General features: G+C 32.5%; 1 protein-coding gene across 1 annotated transcript; it reads left to right on the plus strand.

Annotated features, from left to right (window-relative positions):
- Nucleotides 1-21,336: 21,336 nt before the first annotated feature.
- LOC139883128 (B3 domain-containing transcription factor NGA1-like) lies at nucleotides 21,337-21,870 on the plus strand. The gene has a single exon (XM_071867341.1). The coding sequence runs from the start codon at nucleotides 21,337-21,339 to the stop codon at nucleotides 21,868-21,870; it is 534 nt and encodes a 177-aa protein (XP_071723442.1).
- The last annotated feature ends 290 nt before the right edge of the window (nucleotides 21,871-22,160 follow it).

A 22,160-nucleotide genomic window follows, 5' to 3' on the forward strand; every position in this document is an offset into this window, starting at 1 on the left:
TGCATGCATTGACATTTACTACTACTAATTAATTAACAATTATATTAAAAATATAATTTTATATTTACTTATAATACGTCGTATAATGCCTAAAAATTTATTCTACAACTGCTTTTGTCAACTAATTAATGTTTAGTTAAACATGTAGGCTACAAAAAGTTGCGGTCCATCTTGTACGACTATCAAAATATCTACGTTCTTCCCTAGGGACTAATGATCATTGGCTTCATCATTATGGGTCTGCTACTCTTTATCAAGACGAGCTACTTGAAAGTCAAATACATCTCAAGACATATCAAAATTCCACACGTAATAGTTAACAGTTAAGGCCACAACAATTAACCATTTTAAATTTTTTTCAGATAATAGTTAAGGCTAAAACAGTTAACCATGATAAAATTTCCTCAAAGTGTTCTTACCAACATTTGTTTTTTATTGAAATATGGGGTAACTACAACAGTTTACCATTATTGGAGTCTTATGGCCTTGTTTAAGGCCAAAACAATTAACCATAAGTATCATTTAACAACAAATTAACTTCAAGTCATAAATTAACTTTTACTTCCACATCCTGCATTGTCAATGGAGTCGAACACACTAACCTCATGGCCCTGATCATTGGTCCCTATGGAAGAATAGAGCACTGTTTGCCTCCTTTGGAGTCGATGCTGTCAACAAGGCATCAATTCCAGTGATCCTACCTAAATCGAACCCTCTATTCTCTATAACTTGCCTCAACAAGCTCTTAAACCTAGAATGTTCCTTTTCCCTCGTCCCCTCACTCTCTTCTCTCTCCTTCTCCCTCTCTGCCAAATCATTCAACTCTCGTGCTCTCAACTCTTCCCTCTCTTCAAGTTGCCTCTGCTTCTCCTCTAACTAATCCTGCTTCTGTTGCATTGCCGTCAATTCTGTTGCATGCTTGGCCTCCTGCTCTTGCATATAGAGGGTTTCTCTCAACATTGTATGGGTCAAAATCCTCCCTCCACAACGGATCCGGCCGGGCTTTTCTTTCCCGAATACACATTGAAAGGCTTCTGTATCATTCTTTCCATCTCCAGCTATTATTACGAGCTTTTCTCATAATAAAAAAGTTAATATGGTTCAATACATCATTTACGAGAAAAATTTCAACTATGTAAGTTAGTATTCGACTTACAACTGTTCCTAAAATTTTGTTATCTACATCCTTCCCATCCCTTAACCTCGTCATGAGGAACATTTCAGATCGGATTAGATTTCTTCCATGCTATTCGCGCTATATCGATAGGATAAATAGATTAGTACTAAAAAATCGAAGTTGATTCAAAAAATAAAGCTTATCACAACTCCTTACATATTTAGCACGTAAGATAAAAAATCTCTCATTTTCCATTCAATGACGGTATTTTATTTTGGCCTTAATTCTCAGCATTCTCTTAGCATATTTTCTGCAAGTGCACGCCCAAAAAAATAAACATACAACTTTTAGTTAATGACAAAAGGGTGATTGTTATCAGTAGTGAACATTTAGTAATGTAGACTCACCTGAACTTCCGCGTTACTCGAGTAAACTATGAGCTTCTTGAAATGGTGATCAGGGATCAAACCATGAAGGTTGTCCAACCCCTATGCATTTCTCGGATATGGATCGTAAAACCTTTTCATGACATTCATCTTGTGTTTCCGCCAAACATCACCAACTATGCACATGACCGCCTCATATGCAGATTCAGGCAGGATATACTTGCACTACAACTGTGAAAGACCACAAAATACATGTAAGACAGACATTCAATTTCATAAAGACGCATAAAAGGGAATTAAAACTCACACATACGTAAGTTGATATATTCCCATAACTCATCCTTTTTGGGCACAACAGATCAACTCGTATATATCAATGGGCACTTTGCAGGATTTCTTGCAAGCGTTCCAAAGGAAAGCTGAAAACTCACCAACCACTTTCCTTGTTGGACCACAGGCTTCTCCATTTTGGTCAAAATGGACTACCACTGTATCGGTAAAATCTCGTGAATGAACTTTCGCTCATGTAGATGCTCCACGAGCTTTTCTTGATGAAGCTGTAATTGATCCAACATGTTATATTTATATTCGCAATCAAGACCTAGGCTACAAACTCATGTTCATGTTCATTAACATAATATAGTGCTACATTGTTAAATATTGTGAACATACTTGGCCCAATATTGCTGCAGTTAGTTCGTTGGTCGCCTAGTGGAAGAGTACTAGTATCATCCACATGATCATTACATCATGATCAACACATGTCTCCTCATGATCGGCAGCCAGATCCTCTGCTCTTTCATCCTCACCAACCTGATTCTCTGCTCTTTATTCTCAGCAGCCTGATTCCTTCAAGTTTTAGTAGTTCATCTAACTGACCATTTTTCTCAATGAATTCATCAAGACACATAGCTGGTCTCTTTGGTGTTGGTTTCATTTTCTTCTTTCTGGTTAGACAAACTTCTTCTTCAATGTGTTGATCTTCAGATTGATGATCATCCTGCAAGTTTAGGTATATACGAAAATCAATATGTTACTTACTGCTAATGAAAGAGACAAGTAACAATCTGCATTATCTCCTCTTCCTACTGACCCACTTCTCTGCTGCTCTCTCTTCTGTACCATCAGGCTGACTTCCCTTCTTCTCATCCTCTCTTCTTCCACCTGAATTACTTTTCTGCTTCTCTCTTTCTCTTGTGCCACCAGCCTCATTTTCCTGCATCTCTTCGTCTCTCATTCCTTCCTCAACCACCTCCTTACCACGGTTAGGACCATAGGCTTTATTCATTGCCATTAATTGTTGACGTAATGTTGGCTCCTTTTGAATACCAACTGGGTTCTTCTTAGCAACTTATTTTTTTGTTTGTTTTGGGAGCTGCTTTGACTGCTTGCTACCACCGACCTCATCCCTCCTGTTATCTTGGGATGATCTCTGGGTTATCAAGTCCTTGCAAACTTTTCAACTTTCTTCATCCGGAGGAATTTTATTCTTCTTACTCGCCTCACCACCTCCTGAAGGATTCTGCAATTTTTGTTTCTTGCATTAAAAATGACTGTCCTCCCTTTTATTTGATTCTATCTGTTCCTGCTTTATCTTAACTGTTGCTTTCTGCGACACTATCATTGGCTGTATATTATTCAATTTCATTAATTCTTGAGAATTCTTTGGTTGAATAATTCTCCTCTCTGACTGAACCTCAAACGCTTTGATACCCATCTCTTGCCAGTGAATGATTAAAGAATAGATAATTAGATGCATGTTCACCCATAAGCACAATCTTGTTCAGACATTTCGTCAAATACATTCTACGCACAATACCCATAAAGACTAGATTTTATTCAACAAAAAACAAACAGCAAATTTTTGTAATGAAACAAAGATAATCTACGCAAAATCGAAAATTAGTTGTAAGCCCTCTAATTTATTTCATTAATCTACAAACCGAAAATACAACCTAATACTGATAGAGTAGGTTAGCGTCATCACCTTAATAGATTGAACTGAGATATTAAATTTGGAAATCCAAATTGAAGAGCTAATGGTTGAGGAGTCAAAATCCGATTGTAGAAAGTGATTTGAGCTGATGGTTGAAGAGTAGAAATCCGATTTTAGAGAGAGAATTTGAGCTGAAAAAGGATTGAAGTGAAAATGAATTGTGAATGACGCGCGTGTCAAATTTTTACTTAGCAAAAATTTTTAAAAAACCTGCCACCGAAACGTCCACGTTTTTATCAGCTTATCTACAATAAGAATTCGGTACGGTTATTAAGTATTTTGCCACGGTTTTTTAATCTCTTAATCCTCCACGGTTTCTTAGCCGTGGTTCATTATTATACTCCAGCCCCAAATGAGTACCTTTTCTAACTAATTAGTTAGCCATTATATTCATCTTTCAATAGAAAATTCCAATTCCATTAAGACATTCATATATTAAATCCAAAACATAATTAATTCCAATTCCATTAAGACATACATGAGTAAGGTAACAATTATGACTACAGAGACTTAATTTCATCAAAATAGTTTTTTATCAACCATTTCAGAGTTACATACATCGCCAAAGAAGAAAAGTGATGATATATGATGCATACTTCTCGATTAGGCCACTTACGCGAATGAAGATATTGTGATGAGTGGTAATGGAGACTGAGGTCGAGTGGAGTTCATGTGTATACTTGAGGACACCATACAGATTACAAGTCTCAAAACATGGAGTACATGAGCTCCATCTATCTCCTTGCGAGCAACAAAATGCATGATCGTTCCTGGATACAATATCTGCTTGATGGGCTGTCTTCGATAATTTCAAAAAGAAAAGTTTCGAGGGACTCAATCTTCTATTTGATAGACTCATGTATGGCTAAGCTCTTTCAGATTCTAATGGATTAAAAAATCCCATTGATATCTGCATGATTAATTCATCCAGGCATCGATGGAATTTTTTAATCCATTACAGTCTGAAAAAGTGTAGCCAGACATGAGTTTACCAAATGCAAGCTTGAAGCACTCAAAGCTTTTTTTGTTGAAATTATCGAAGACGGGGAACCAGACATATCTTGAATGAAGTGAAAGCCTTTATAATGTTGCTCGCAAGAAGATAGACAGAGTTGTTGTACTACATGTTCCGAGCACTCGCAACCTGTGGGGGCGTTTGCAACTATACACCAAATTAAAATCCTGACGATCTGCTCAAATCAACTCGACCTCGGTCTTCATTACCTCCCATCGCCACACCTTCTCTTAGCATAATTAGCCTATTCGGTTTGATTCCCATATCATCGTCCATTTCTTCTCTTGGCTTCCTCATACATCTCCCGTTAACCCCAGATGACCATCATCATCCTCTTGCATTATCTACACTGATGATTTTAGCGAGAAAAACTAAGTATGGCACTGATGTCATTCCAACCAATAGGAGTCTAAATCTGTCCCCTACTGCTACTTCCTGGTCTCTACAAAATGCTAGCCACTCGTAGCTTGAAATTGTGGAATCTCGGTCGTCCATGCTGACCTTCACCTGATAATTGTATACCCTTGACCGGACAACAAGTCTAGTTGGACAAATCTGATCAACATCAAGTCCACACTTGCGGAGCTCCTAAAAAGACGAATCAAATCAAAAGGGTCAATAAAATATATATGCATATATATATGAATAGATTTAAGTTCAAAAGATGATAATTATTACCATTGGTTCTTCTCCTTAAACATGACGGATTGTCACTGCCTCCGACAAGTAGTTGTTATTCCTAACCTCTCTTACCAAATGAGACGGATTACCAAAGACATTTTTCATAACGGAATTAAGGTTGAAATTACTTGGCAGAATACGGAGGTCCCAATGACCAGGAAACAATCTCCATGAATTTAGAATGCCCACTCATAATATACTTACACAAGCAGTCAAATTGTCTCTATTGACAGCCAAAGAATCAAACTGAAGTCTTGTACTCGCCGCCAACCCATGTACATGGCAGAAATTTGAGAAATTGATGACGGACAATCTGATACCGAAACCTTCAGTACTTTGAATATGGCCTAAAGGAATATGAAAGAATACTTGTCTCGGAATAGTGAGGTGAATTCCAAGTTCATGTTCACTTCCTGCAGCCAAACCCTTGGCAATAATTGAAAATACAAAGAGATAACTAAAATATAAATATAAAAGGTTCGACAATATACATATATAAAGTGAAAATTGCAATGAAATAGTAATCTTACTTCTAATGCATCTTTGGTATGAAGACCATCATTTGCTTGGCTCCATGTGATAATCATCGCAAAATGTTGCACCATTTTGTAAGACTGAAAATAGAGAAAACGAAGGACAAGTAAATCATAGAGTGTCAATTAAACGGCCAACATGAAGACATATTTTTACATTCTTTACATAGCAACTACAACTACCAACAATCACAGTCGATGAACAACAGACCATAAACGCAAATTAAGACCAAATCGATGACCAAATTATACAATAAATGATAAAAACATTCGCATGAATAAATATCCAATGACCAAATTATACAATCCGATATTGATTTCCATCCATAAAAAATTAAATCCAAATGAAAAATAAAGTCTTCTTGCCTTCAAGTCTCTAACCTGCAAATTAAGGGTTCCAAACTCTAAACTTCCGTTTTCCAAATGGAAAGGTTCAATAGCCTCATGTGTGACTCCTCTAATGGTATCCACAAAAGAGAATTTCAAAACATGAAATGTATATGTTATGCTATGCTAGATCACATATACACAATTTCAAAACGTGATATCTCAAAAATCATTTTAAGATGATAAAACATATAACTCCATATAATCGTCAAAACTTCTTTTAACGATTAATCAATTATTTATGCTAACATCGTAACATATCACTTCTATAAAAGAGAGGAAGAATAAGAAATTGTCCTTGAAGAACACTTAAGTATCTACAAAATCCTTTTCCAGATTATGCTCCTTGTCACCCAAACACCTTAACTCTCAATTGTAGTGTGTAAAGAAAAATTCTTTTTTATCCTTAGCTTCACAAATTTGAATTGAAAGTTTTTTGTTCTCTGTTGTATCCCATCTCTCTCTCTAAAATATATATAGATATATATATGTTGATGAAAACTTGGTCAATTGATTAATTAATGAGGAAGAGGTATGAAGATAAAACTTTGACTACGAGAATTTTGATGGAAAAATTCAACCGCACTTCTTAATCAATATATACTATTTACTAATTAATCATTAATTAATTATAATATATTTTAATCATATATGATATAATATATTTTAGTTATAATACTTTAATACAATCAAAATATATTAGAAGCATAATTGAAGTTTCAAATTAATTCAACTCTTGAAACTATGAAATTGAATATATTTCACATCATCGAAAACTTTCAATTTCGATTCTAACACTTGGAATAATTTAATTAAATTTAATTAAATCGTACACTTACAACTAATCAAGGTTCACTAATATGTTAGTAATAGAATCGTATTCTATTAGTCATGGTTATCGTCTAGCAACGAGCCATGAAGACCTAGATATTGGTGAATATAATGTAAACTTTTCCACTTAAAATTTCCATGTGATACGATCCTTTCATCAATCCATAAGTCGGTTGAACTTAGAGAATGAATGATTGGTTGAAGTTCTATTAGTTCAATAACTATAAATCTATTCAAGCACATAATTTTAGGTCATTAGAAAACTTCTTTTCTAATTTTCATATCATCGTCAAGGATTTTAAGTCATAGCTAATATGAACCCATAGGACATCATTATCTTTTGATAATTAACGAATCCTTTGTAGACACACTAATCTTCATAAATAACAAATCATGCTGAAATCACGCCCTTTAGTGATGCTATGATCAAGGTAGTGGTTACAAACATAACTTTTTATTTATAAGATTATCGTGGTATCTCAAGTCTAAGGATTAATGATACACCATTGTAACATCAGAATCTTATTTTCAACTCATAGTTTCACATAGGATTTCTCGTCGCATCAATACAGTGAAGTAGTTCTCTAACTAGCATCTACATATGTACATTAGTGTCTCCACACTGATATCCATGGAATATGACATCTTCCCAATTGAAAATACATCATACGTGCTAGTCTATCCAAATCATTAATGTCCCATCTCAATGATTCTATGACTAGGTATGTTTAAGATCTAGACTTGTTAGGAACGTATTCCACGATTATTATCGCTATGTGTAACCAAGTTCCATGAGCCACATTGATCTAAGGACCTTATCCAAATTACATAAATATATCACATATATTCCTAACAAGTAAATTCATAATAGGTGCATTTATAAATACAAATAATTAATTTACATAACTACTCAAAATAAGAAACATAAATGCCCAGATACTAACAAATCATGAGCCAATCACATTGGTTCTAAGGGCACATATCTAGCAAGGCCAATCAAGAAAAGCATAGCAAATAGTCATAGGAATAACATGGCATACCTCATCGTGAAATTTAGAAATTGAATATTGAATGAGACACCTTTTCGTGACTAGTATCTCGTGACCTGAGTCAAGCCATACCAATTTATATAGTTGGGAAAGGGGCTCAGTTTGGCAGCACAATTTTTTAACCATGATTTATGAAACTAAATTGTCACGAGCACCATTGTTAATTACAACTTCACACAATCTTTCACATGAAGTACAATGTGAGCGAAAAATTGAATTTCTTTGACAATCCATCAAATTCTCGTGTACCATGATAAAGAGAAGGAAGAGATTACCTAGGATCTAGATGTAGGCTTCGATGAAGGACCATCTCCCATTCCCTCTCACATTCAAGCTTGCGTTGCTAATATGATCAAAATAAGCGATGTCGAGTCGATTCTATCAAGTCATGATAAAGTTAGCTTGGATTACAAGCTAAGCTTTCCTTTGGTATGAGGTTATGGACAAGGAAGAGTAGGAACAAGTTTAAGGATCGTGGAGCCTCTTTGAAGAATGCCAAGGATGAAGTTATCACTTAATCAATTATTTTGCTTGGTGTGATTTAGTTGAACAGGTTTAATTTTCATATTTAATTAAGTTTTGCCAAAATTTATGTAATAGATAGACTCTTCACCATCTCAAGATCCTCTTAATTTTCCACAAAGACATGAAATACCCCTTGTTGGCTGACTCATTACCATATATAAACACTTCTTCTCTCCATTTATTGTTCATGTTTTTTTTTCTCTTCTTCAGCTCGACGACATCGAGAAAACCCTAGCGATTGCCCAGTCCATCGACGAACCACAACCCATCTTTTCCGATTGCCGTCATTTTGCCCACCACCGCTAAGATCGTCTGCGTTCTAGTATCTTCATCAACGAAGTCATGGGAAGAAAGCAAGCAACATAAGTTTATTCTTTGCGAATCTGAGTTTGTAGGTTTCATCTCGTTGGTTATTATGTCTAATATATAGGGTTAACTTGTGTAGTTACCATTATTGGAATGGTTAGGGTTTAATTCGTTTTAGGGGTTTTTTATGGAATTTGTTTATCACATGTTTCGATTGCAATTGGGCTATGAGGTTAATTGATTTGGTAGAATTGGTAAATATTTTATGATTTCAAGTTCGTTTATTGCAATATATCTTAGTTTTGTACTTGTTTTGTTATTAGTTCTTTGTAGAATAAAATGGTGTTCTTGTGTATAGTAGTTAGACATTGTCTAATTTATTATGTTCCTCTGAGTTTCCTTTCATACAGAACCAAGGCTTCCACCACCACTCAGTCTGACAAAGAAAATCGTCGTTTCTGGAGTCTTGAAGAGGAAGCATCACTTGTTGATTTCAACAGAATAGGAGATGCAGGGAGCTTCAAACCTGGAGTGATGTAAGAGTTTGAGTCCAAACTGAATGCCAAGTTTCCTGGACGCAATCTCAGGGCCAAACCTCACATTGTTTTGAAGTTGAAGATTCTAAAAAAGACCTACCTGCTCTACTTGACAATGAAGAAAACCAGTGGCTTTGGTTGGGACGATAACAAGTGCGTCATCTCTGTTGATAGTGACGAAGTGTGGGATGTATTTGTTGGGGTATGGTCTACACATAAATTTTATAGTCTCTTTTGAATCATTTTAGAATGTAATTCTGTTAAAGTAACATATTTGTTAAATGTGGTAGTCTAACAAAGGTGCAAAGGAGTTGAGGTACAAGCCTTTTCCACATTACTCTTGATTGGAGAAGATTTGGGAATGATATAGCTAAAGGTGTTATTTAATGTTTCATTTGTAGGCCGAGTTAGTGAAGATGGATAGTTTCAAGTTGTTAGAATAGTTGGTGCCTACTCTGAAGTTGATCATGGCTGACACGGATGGCATGGACAAGTTTTAGTCCATTGTACCTGAGACTAGAGAGGAATAAGTTAGCTTCCTAGTTCAGAGGAATGCACGTTCTGTAGTCTAGGTTTCCTTGTGTTGGTAGACTAACTTTTGTTGGGTAACTTTTGTTGGATAACTTTGGTTGGATGATTTTAAAACAATTTGATGATACATTGATGAATTGTGTAATTCATCTCATGTTGGATTGACAGTAGTTTAATCAATCCGTATTGTAAATGATAAGACATCATGATTGATGATATAATCATCAATGAATTTGGTATAAATTTTGATGATATATTCGACATTCTCCTCCAACCTATGAATGATCATAAAACTGTCAACACTATGAAAGCTTAAAACCATAATAACTAGTTGGAAGATAATCGATTCCAGTGTTCTACAATGTCCTGATGATCATGTTAACAATCATACTGAATTGTTTTATTACCATGAACAAACCGTTTTGTTATGCAAAAAACACAACCAACTCCAGTACCTGTAAATACTTGTTGCAAATTGCAAATCTTCTGCTACAATTCTTTGTAGAATAGTCAGTGCACAGCAACACCGGAATATGACAATCACAGAGCACTCCCCGTATCTGATACCTAAGATTGAGAGCCACCTTGAGGTAATCATTATTCACATTTTCCAATCAAATGTAGGAGTTGTCGTGGTATGGGTTTGTACGTTCACCTCGGATCGGCATCTTAGAAGTTTGAACTGGAATGGGGAAGAAGAATTTAGGTTTTGGTATCGGGTAACGAATTGTGGAAGAAGAAATAAGGACTCAGACATATTGAAGGAAGAAGTTCAAAACGCTGCGTTCGAGAACAAACGAGTAATTCTATTACGAATCTCATGAATGAAACCTTCATTTCAAATGGATTCATAGGATTTCATAGGATTCAAGATGTTAATCCTATCCAATCAACACCAACATCCAAATGGAATCTGTTTTTTCTAATCCAAAGCTCGAATACTAGTCTAGTGCTAATCCTAAACTCGTCTCGAATCCCATAAAATTCATCCATCGAATCAAACGGCCTCTTATGGTTTTCTTCCTATAAATATGTTATATGTTTTGGAGTGTAGGTGAACGAATTTGGAGAATCGAAAGCATTGCGTCTAGTTTGTGTGAAATTAAAACACTCATCTGTGTATGTTTCTACAATGAGAGCTAGTATTTTTCTGAAAAATACAAACCTTTCATTTTCGTCTTTCACAAAACTCTCAAATCCAGCCATTACAATTCCTCAGTCTAAATTCACAACGACCATAACTCACGAACTAATGATCAAGAAATTGCGTTCTTTAGCTCAATAAACAGAAGACTCGACGAGCTTCAATTTGAGCACCAATTTTGTACGTTTTCATTCACAAAATCGTCCAGAATCACACTGGCAAGTTGAGTGTTTTTATGAGGAAATCTAGTCTCACCGGATTTTGTTGCTCTCGATTTTAACTTGACAAATTGAAGTTTTCCGACCTTAACCATCAGGTTGCATGATTGTTTTCCATTTCTCTTGAAAGTACAGTTGTGCCATTACTGATTAGTATAGTCAGTGATGGATCATAGCCAATAACATAGCGTATGATTTAATTCAAATAACATTGAATAATGACATAATAATCTAATACTAACCCCATGGGAATAGTCCAGTGGTGGTGTGCTCCCACCTCAAATAGTGAGGTCAGGGTTTCGAGTCGCGCAGTCCGCGCACTAACTTGTAATTATTTAGAAAAAAAAATCTAATACTAATAAATGAATCCACTTTCTTGAATCTAAATCATGTGAAATATAGAAAAATACATAGAGAATTCAATTTTTAGGATGATAATCAGTTATAAGATGAAATTGAACAAAATTAGTTTCATTCAAGCAAAACAAAGTGAAATTTATTTTGCTAAATTTTAGGGTCGCACCGTGAGCTTTTCAAATCAATATATAATTTGATTCTATCAAAACTTATGTTACAAATTTATCTACACATATTTTAATTTAACTATTGATAATTATTAATTTTAAACTTATCAATAAACTCTAAATATAAATTATATTTAATATATAAACTAATAATTGCATTTTAAATAAAAAAATTTGTCATACTCAATACATTTATATATATATATATCTGATTTTTAGAAATTTGAAATAGAACAATAAAACATATAATTTTATAAAGTTAATTGTACGATTTATTATATATGAATTTATAATATATGTATTTTTATTATCTATATATGATTTTTTTAAAAAATATTTAGCACATACTACCTATACGAAGCTCTGTCACTAAATATAATAAATAACCTCCTGCTCCACTGATTTAAGGTACCGTTGCGCGCATCGAAAGGGGAAATCCTTCGCAACCAGATCTAGTTCAATATTGGAGAATCTTTGTTGGAACATTTCATCAAAAATTCGTTTTGTTTTCTTTACATGAGTACGCCATTATTTAAGCTCTCAAACGATCAAGATAAGAGATCGAAGGGATGTGACTTGTGAGAGAGGGCAAATGTGAGTGAAGGTCGTACTAAAAATCGCAAGTAAAACCAAAATACTGTATGAAAATACTTTACTTTCCCGCGTCCATCAACCTAAAAGTCAACTCTATTAATTGCACAAGAGGGTACCCTAATTTTCTAAACACTAAAGAATAAATCATGGAATATTTTATAACCTCAATATATATATATATATACACACGTACACTATCACACTAGGAGTTGGTCCAATCGGTAAGCATACATTCACTTCATAGGGGTTCGAGTCGTGCAGTCCGCATAATTGTAATGTATAAAAAAAAGATATATAGCCTAGTAACTTAGCAATTGGCCCTAAAAAAAGTAATAGAATATATATTTTTAAGGTGTAGTGAATATTTTATGATATGCGTTAAACATTAAGTACAATTATATTAGTTGTGAGGGGGGTCCTAATGCCATGGGATATTTATGAGTTGTGTCTTGTTCGACCCTTCAAATGTGTTATGGTCCATTTTGCCAGTACTCTCACGTATAAGAAGGGTTTGCGTGCAAGATGAGCTTGCTAATTCAAATGGTCCCATAACAAGCTTTATATGCATCGACACAGGCACTTGAAAAGTTGGAGCTGTGAAAGCTCAATACAATTTCATGCTACATAATCTTTAATTATATTACATATATATATATTATCAAAAAAAATTATATATATATATTCATTAATTTTCCCCACACATAATTTCTAATTAATCTGATCTATGTGACTCATGACCATGCACCTATATAATTTTCTAATTAAAGTGGGGATCGAGATAGTTGAGATTATTCAATAAATTCAATCTTCATAAAAAAAGGGGTTTTTTTTTCCCTCTTTTAGGGGGAAAAACCCATCCTTTTGTTTAGCATAACTTAAAGAATTTCATGAAATTGTATATACTAAAGCTATGTGAATAGGTAACCGTTTTAAACATTCTAGGAAGGGGTCAGTTCTTATAATTTAACTTCAACATACATGTAGGACAAAGTCTAGTTAATTATTTATATTACCATTGGAGTCCATTTATTTCGTTTCTAGAATATATCTTGTTATGAAGATTTGAATTATGCATATGGATTAGGGCACAGGTGTGTGAAAAGCATCAGGAGGCAAGTTTTCATTGCTATCTGGAGAAGTGACTTCCTAGTTGAGTTGTTATTGTTATTGCAAAGACTTTCCAAGCACGATTTGATATTTTGTGCACTTAGATTGACATTGATATATGTATGTAATAATATGTGTGTGTCCATTAGAGAGAGATGTAGAGAGAGAAGGTAATATACTTTCTTTACTTAAGTGGGCAGCTACAGTGACCTTTCTGGCTAGGATAGTTATGGTCCTAAAGAGTCATACTTTTCAGCTTTGAATGTGAGAAGTTCCGATGGCCTACGTGTGTTTTTCTCGTTATATTATCAAGACATCGATATATATATACATCCTAATTAGTAGGGGTGTGCCTTATATGGTTAAAATCAAACCGAATCAAATGGTCTAGTTTAATTTGGTTGGTTTGAAAGGAAAAAAAATTGAAATTCGGTTTAGACTAAACCAAATCGTTTAAAGAATAGTTTGGTTTGGTTTGAAATATTTTAAAAATTAATACATACATATAATATTGATTTGTTAATTTTTAAAAAATAATTGACTATATATTCTGAATTTTAGTTTAAACTGAACCAAATCGAATTAAACCGTTTTATACTGATTTAGTTTAATTTGTTTTGACAATTAAAACAGATCAGTCGGTTTGAAAAATTACAAACTGTTTTAAATATGGTTTAATTTGGTCTGATAGTAGAACCGGACCGAATCGGACTATGCCCACCCCTACTAATTTGATTCGAGTCAGAGTAAATTTAGCTAAGAATATATAAAAATTTTAATTTTAGTGTAATATAATGTAATGTAATTAGTACTTACTTTCGAAAAAAAAATTAGTACTTGAATCTAAGATCTTGAACCACTTGAATGGTTAAGGATGAATTCTATACATAGAAATTAATGTACGATTAAATTGTCGAAGTAAAAACTTGTGATCACCTTTTTTTTTTCTTTTTTTTATTTATTTGTGATCACTTTACTTTTTTTGTCAAAAAGAAATGGTATATAGCGCGCAGTTCCATCTTTATGTACGTGGAAGTGCATCAACCAGGCGAAGAAACGAATTATTTCGATGGAAATTGAATTTTTCATGTTGAATTATTTGTTTCTTCAAATGAACTTTCATTCAGCAAGTCAAAACTTTCTGCTCCACCTGAAACACCTGCCAAATTTTGGCATTTATTCGATTTTAGGTGGGTGATGAGTAACAAAACCCGTCAATCATTCAAGTAATAATTTGCGAAGTTCCAATACAGACATTCTCCTCCAATTTTTAAATAATATTATTAATTTTAATTATTATTATTATTTGTTTTTTTTCCTCTAATTCGTTTTAATCGTATTGTTAATAAAATCGTCAGGTGTTTGACTCAGTTTTCTTTAGACTCTCTTATGTATATTTTTTCTAGATTTGATTTTTCTCTGGAGATTGTAATTTTGATCCAACAGGATCTTTCTACTTAATATATTGGTTACTACTTAGCATAAAAATAATAATAATTTGCGAAGTTCTAGACATTCTCCTTCAGTTTGTAAATAATATTATTAATTATAATAATTATTATTAATAGATGTGAAATTCAACTTTCGAAGGAGATGTGCAAAAAAATTCAGTGCAGGTATTTGAGTAGGTTAGAATATAGCGTTATCAATATATTTATATATGCATAAAAAATTGTTGGTTATTTTTATTTTGGCAACAATTAACTAGAAAAAAATGTATTTCGTACTTTAAAAAAAAATTATAATTTAATGAAATAAATAATTGATAAAGAATATTAAAAGTGAAATAAAATAAAATTACAAAATTTATAAACTTTAATTTGTTAAGAATATATAACATATCAATTATAAATATTTTGAATCATTTTAAGAATTATAATTTTTAATCTTATTTATACTAGTCGTGGTCATGTCCATTGCACGAATTTATTATGTATGGTAGATATCCGATTATATATTAAAAAATTCATGATAATAATGTATAAAAATAATTTTTTCATACATTAAAATTAATATATATTATATTTAGTTTGAACTTACTTGAAGTTATAATTTATTTTAATTTGACAATATAATTGTAATTGGAATAATAATAAAGTTGTTTTTACTGTCTATATGAATATATATATATATATATATATCCTTTTTAATAAGAAATGATGATAATATGTATACATATATCTTTTTTAATTAGAAATAATGAAAATATAAAAATATAATATAATATAATTTTGATTAGGAATAAGAATTTAATTAGAAAATTAAAAAATAAATATTATTATATATCTTAATTTGATTAGAAATAATTTTTTAAATAAAAAAAAAACAATATCTATAATATATATATGTCCCTTTTAAATCATCTAACTTTAAATTTTAATGAAATATGTTATGATGTATGGGTTTAATCCATGATTTTTACAATAAAACCCGGTCATTAGAGGTTCTGAGACTTTTTTGGCAAAACCTAAAGAGGAGCATGAAGCTAGGTTGTCAGAAACAGCAAAATCAATTCATAATTTTACGTTGGATGAATGGAATTGAATTTTTCAAATAGTTGTGTTTGTTGGAGATGTTTGTTTCAGAAAGTCTGAAATGCCAAATAACAATGAGAATTTTGATTACTGTTGTTGAAGTAAAGAAAAGAATGATTCTAAAATTGTTGTTCAAGCTTGATGGAGGAAACAAAACTGTACACTTAAAGGTCGAACAGAATTGAAGAAGCTAGAATCTACAGAAAGGATGTCAAAGCGTATCTGTCAAGAGTTGAAGGACCATTCTGCAACTTTTCAGAATGTTGAGGATGCAAACAGAAAATACTTCCCACCGGTCGGAGAAGCAATCGGAGGAGGTCAGACATACGGTAGTTAAATGTGATTAAAAGAATGTCGTGATCAACGACATATGCAATAATTAAAATAAGCTTTACTTTATCAAAAATCTCTCTTTCTCAGTTAGGGTTCATGTTTACTATTCAAATTCGAATTTTCATTTTCTAGTTTAATGAATAAAGTTAGTTAAATTGATGATATAAGTGGTTTCCTTTAGGTGTTATGAAGTTGTTAGTAGGTTCAATTTGGTCTGACATCATCTGTAGTTCACAATGTGAGTTCGAGTTGCTAAGTTAGAAACCGAAATTGGGCATTTTCATTATGAGTCGATTCAGTTTGGGTTATTGATTCAAAAATGTTAGAAATGGATTGTTGAAGTTGTCTGTAAGGTTTCATTAGAATTCTAAACTATGGTAAAGTGGTATTGTTGAACTATGCTATGTTTCAGCAATTTTATTAAATTTCAGTCAAGAATAAAGAAGAAGTTAGTTTTTAATTGAGTCAAATTTTAGTCAAGTTAGTTGTAGTGTAGTGAAGAAGAGTGGAAGTCACTGTGCTCTTGATCAATCTTGGAATGAAAAGTCAACAAAAAATTCAACAATAATGGCAGATTTCCGCACAATGAAGAAGATGATCCTGTGCTGTAACTAAGTCTGGTTTAACAGTTTTACCAGCTCGTAAATGCATTATGAATTACCTCTGAAGTGAAAAGCAAAACAATTAGTGGAATACTTGGAGAGCAAGAATTGCAGCAAACCACTTATGGTTTTCTACTTTTTGCATTTTCTGAATTTTCAAAATTGTAATAGGTGGATTTATGACTTGTAGGTTAAATTTTGGATTACTATATAAGGTCCTTAGCTTTGTCTTCTCCATTTCATGGCTCATGAATCAAAAATCGAGATCTGAGTTCATCATTTTATTTTCTATAGGTTTTTAATTAAATGAAGAGACAATTTAATTCAATGTTTTAATTTTCTGTATTGAAGCAAAAGAGAAGTAGAGTAATTTTTTAGTTTCAGTATTTCTAGTGTTACTATTTCATTGAGATCTTATTTTTTTTTTGGGTTTCTGCATTTTTTAAGTTTGTTGCTATAATTCACTCTACTACAACAACGATCCGATTTTATGGGCTGTTGCTTCACCTGTGTTGGGAGTTCCGGTCAGTTCATTCCAACACTGTTTTGTAACCCGAAGTTTCAATTAACGAATTAATTTTTATATTCTTCTTACATCAGATAAAATTGAGATGAAGTTGAATAGCAAATTTAATCATCCCTTAAAAATGAACGATCTAAAAATCTTTTTTTTTTTTGAAATAAAACGATTGTAATTTATTAATATTTTGCTTCATAAGTACAAGACGTTACAAATCGACTTATGATAAAATAGCCTATACAAAAGAAACATTCTAGACAGAAAATACAATGATTAGATATGATCTCAAAATCTTTTGAGAGATAGAGGAAGATTGGACAGATAAGATGATCAGATGAGATTGTGGAGAAAAGAGCAGAATTAGAATGGAAATAGAGGATTATTTTTTACCTAATCTCAACTAGTGATTACTAGTGAGTCAACAATGTAAGATGTGGTGTAAGAATTATAACTGGATCCCTCCTCATATAAATTATATGGAAAATAAATAAGAATGTCTTATGCATTTTTCCCCATCTTATTCGGGTAAGAATTTGGAAGACCTTTGGTGATAGTTTATATTTGTCTTAATCTTTCACTATTCATCAATTACCATCTTCTTCATCAGAGAAAGGTAATTACGCTATTATATTATACTCCCTCCGCCTCAAATTAGATGGCAATATAAACATGTTTTTATTTCAAATACATGCAAATTTTACAAGTTTAAGATAATAAAAACATTCCTCCTATTTTATCCACTATCCTAAATTATGCTATTTTACACTTTATATAAATATTAAACAACTTATTTAAAACACATCATTTTTTATTTATTTTTACATAAAAATTCTATAGGTTATTATAGCACATTCATTTACAATATATGCAGAACACATTTGAGAAATTTTTAGACAAAATATATAGCGAGCAAGTCCCACATAAAATTAGGTCAAAATTACGTTGCAACCAACCCTTTCAACACATTTTTACATTATATATACATCAATCATATGCTAATTCTTATTAATGTTATGTTCGTCAAATTACTACTTTTTCTTTTCTTTAATCTATATAAAATGTAAAAGAATATCATCTAATTTAGAACGGAAAGAGTATTCCATTATATCTACGCATTTTGCGCACTTGCACTTCACTTGACATATATGTACACTTTGTAAGTTATTTTCAATTTGAAGGAATAAAACACTTTTATCATGATGTAAATCGGTATTTTTAAAGGGTCGTGTACTTAAATCTCATATCTTTTAAGGAAATAATTTACAAAAGAGTATTGCTATCCGGTACGTTTACTAACTCCTCAGGCCGCCACTGCTTATAGAAATTTTTTGGTCTTATTTAATTCAAACAAGTTGACTTGTTCTTTTCCACAATGTATATGTTTTGTTTGGAAAAAAATAAAATAAAAATTAGATAGGTTTTAAAGTGATTAGGAGCTTTTTGATAAATCTATAAAAGGAAAACCACATGATAGAGATAGAGACATCTAAACAGTCAAGAAAAACTTAGTAGCGTTACTTATTTTATAGATAATCTTGATTAAAAAATTCAAGGTGGGCTGTTTTTGGGATATGCGAGAGTCTCTACTTGCATCCAAATAATTAAAAAAGAAAGACCATATGAACTAGAGACCAGGGGGTCAGTAAGTCGACCAAGATAATTAAGTACATATATAATTATAATTAGTACTAGTCAGATACATTTCTGTTTAATTGATTAACTAGTCCAATAAACTAGTCACCAATAACAGTTAGTCATTTAATCTCTCATGGGATGTGGGTTGTAGTTATGGGGAGCAAACTTTAACCGAATAGTCTATAACAGATTAATAATATTCATTCCGTCTCTCATTACATGTTTTTTTAGACTTTTTATTTTATCTCAAAATAAATTATTCTCATGTATAATTTAAATCAAGATATGATAAATTATAATGTATTTTTCATTTTACCTTGTTATGTTTTTCAATACCTTAAAAAATATTTTTATTGAAATTGAGAGAATAATAAATAAATAAAAAGTCCAATAAACTAGTCACTCCAAATAGCTGAGATCACGGGAGCTATTACGCAATTCATTAATTTAATAACATTTCCATGTGCTTTGGGATACCAAGTACTGGCTCATCGAGCCAGCTGACTTTTATGTACGTATTCGACGTTCTTCTTGTTGGAGTATCGGTAATATAAAAGGATTGTCGGAATAGTATTACGAGTTGATCAAACAAATTGTCGTAACTGCGAAAGTTATAACTTAATTACAACAATACGGGAACTGAAAATATATATATGTCAAAATAATCTAGAAACAATAATGAATCAATAAATAAAATTTAAACTTTTACCGTTGCACAATTCATTTGAAAAATAAAATTCAATACATAAAATTCATATTTAAAAATATAATTACCGATGACCTAATTATTCTACACTTATTCGAGAAGTTGGGGGTTCAACTCTTGAGGTGTGAACATTGAAAATTTATTAGTCGATTTTATTATAAATATAAAAAAAAAATATACAACTTAAAAAAAAAAAAAACTCATGGCATTTGTAAGGAAAAAAAAACTCATGACATAGATTATCAAGTTTGAAGAATATTATCATGCTTTGGAAATATGAGATCTTCATATTGGTCCATCAAAGAGTAAAGTGTGGATATGATATATGCAAAGAAGGATCCAATTCAAATACATAGAGCATGATATATATGCCTTTGTTATGGTATTTTATGAATTGAATGCATGCGCGCAAGTCAAACTTTTCTACTTCTCAAAACAAGTCCTTAGGAAAAGAGAAACACCATCATTCTTTCCAATCAGCTTTGCACACGTCAGGGTCTATGGTCCATCTTACGTAAACCAAACTAATTAAAGCAAGTCAAAAACCCTAACTCAGTTAGCTAGCTAAACTTTCTTATCATTTGCTATGATATTCTTCTCAACTTTACAACTTGACCAAATTTTAAGTTAATTTAAGGATGGCTTATTAATTTAACAATTATTATGAAGAGATCGATCCTACTTTTTCATATGCTTTCATTAAATAAGATGAGTGTATATTATAAAAAGCAATTGATAAAAATAAAATCTCCCAACTTGCAGCAGAAACAATAAAATTGTCAATTAAAGAAAAATACAATTTGAGCTTGTGCATAAAAAAAAAACAAATATCAAAATAGCTGGCATTATATTTTATAATAAAACAAAATGTACATAATTATTAAATAATTAAAATTTTATATATACCACCCAGGATGATGACAACGACAAGCTCTCACAGTCACATGAACCCCAACTATAGATAAATACATTAGTTGAGGTCCCTACTTATAAAACTTCTCCCAATTGTTTTATTTTCCATCTCTCTTCCTGTCAATAGAAAATAAATTTGGTTTGATAGAGATAATTTATTAATTTTGTTTGCCTAACATGAGAACGTTCCAGGGAGGCACCTAATTAAATTCATCTGAGACGAAATATTTTCTAAGAAGAAAAAAAAAGTATTTTTTTTTTCTTCTTTCAGTTCTTATGGATTCAATAGGTCTTGCTTCAACTTCTTGTGTGGAATTCTATTACAGTAATTAATATCTATTATGCACAATTGCTAAAATATTCGATGATATATATAATTCTGCAGCCAGCCTGTTAAATAGTTTTTATGTTTTGTTTTTCAGCCTCCTCCTTGTTCAGGTAGCAAAGCACAAAACAGGCATTGTATTGAGGGCTAAGGCTACTTCTATCTCTATATATACTCTTACAAAACTCTTTCTTCCTTTGTTTTCTTTCTTTTTTCTTTCACATGTCTTGAGCAGCAAAAACCAAACACCACTGTTTTAAATTTATTATTTTTCCTAGATCCACCAAAAATGAAAAAGAAAAAAATTGGTATAATGAATTTTGGTTTATCTGAAGAAGGTAGTAGTAGTAGGGACAAAGGTAAGAATCTTTTCTCTTCCTATTCTTCCTCTTCACCGTCGTCCACGGCGGTTCCTCCACCTCAAATGGGTTCATGGTTAGATGAAGATACTAATACGGAAGCCTCTCCTATGGCGTCCGATGACGTCACGGTCACACACCTCGAGAAAGAATATATGTTTGACAAAGTGGTGACACCAAGTGATGTAGGAAAGCTAAATCGGCTAGTAATCCCTAAACAACACGCGAAGAGGTTCTTTCCTTTAGATTCTTCTACCAACGATAAGGGTTTGTTGCTAAATTTCGAGGATAGGAATGGGAAGCTATGGAGATTCCGGTATTCGTACTGGAATAGCAGTCAAAGCTATGTTATGACCAAAGGATGGAGCAGTTTTGTGAAAGAGAAGAAACTCAATGCCGGAGATATTGTCTCTTTTCAAAGAGGGGTCGGTGATTCGGGTAAAGATCGGCTCTACATTGACTAGAGGCGCCGTCCTGAGGTACATGAGTTGACCTTTGATCGGGCTGCGGCGGCCGTGCCTTGGATTAGTACTCCTTCATCTTTTATGAGGCCACCACCTCCCTATGGCATTAATTTTGGTGGTAGAGGTAACTATTACACTCAAGCTCCAAGTTTTAATCACACTTATAATAATAGCTCAATGTATTACTTGAGATCTCCACAACTATTATAACAACAACAAGAACAAGCACAAATTGGAATGTTAGATTGGCAGCAGCAAAGTAGTCCAATGGTTTTCGAATCGGTTCCAGT

Source organism: Rutidosis leptorrhynchoides, unplaced genomic scaffold (assembly GCF_046630445.1).
Source record: "Rutidosis leptorrhynchoides isolate AG116_Rl617_1_P2 unplaced genomic scaffold, CSIRO_AGI_Rlap_v1 contig357, whole genome shotgun sequence".
In the NCBI taxonomy this organism is placed as follows: Eukaryota; Viridiplantae; Streptophyta; class Magnoliopsida; order Asterales; family Asteraceae; genus Rutidosis; species Rutidosis leptorrhynchoides.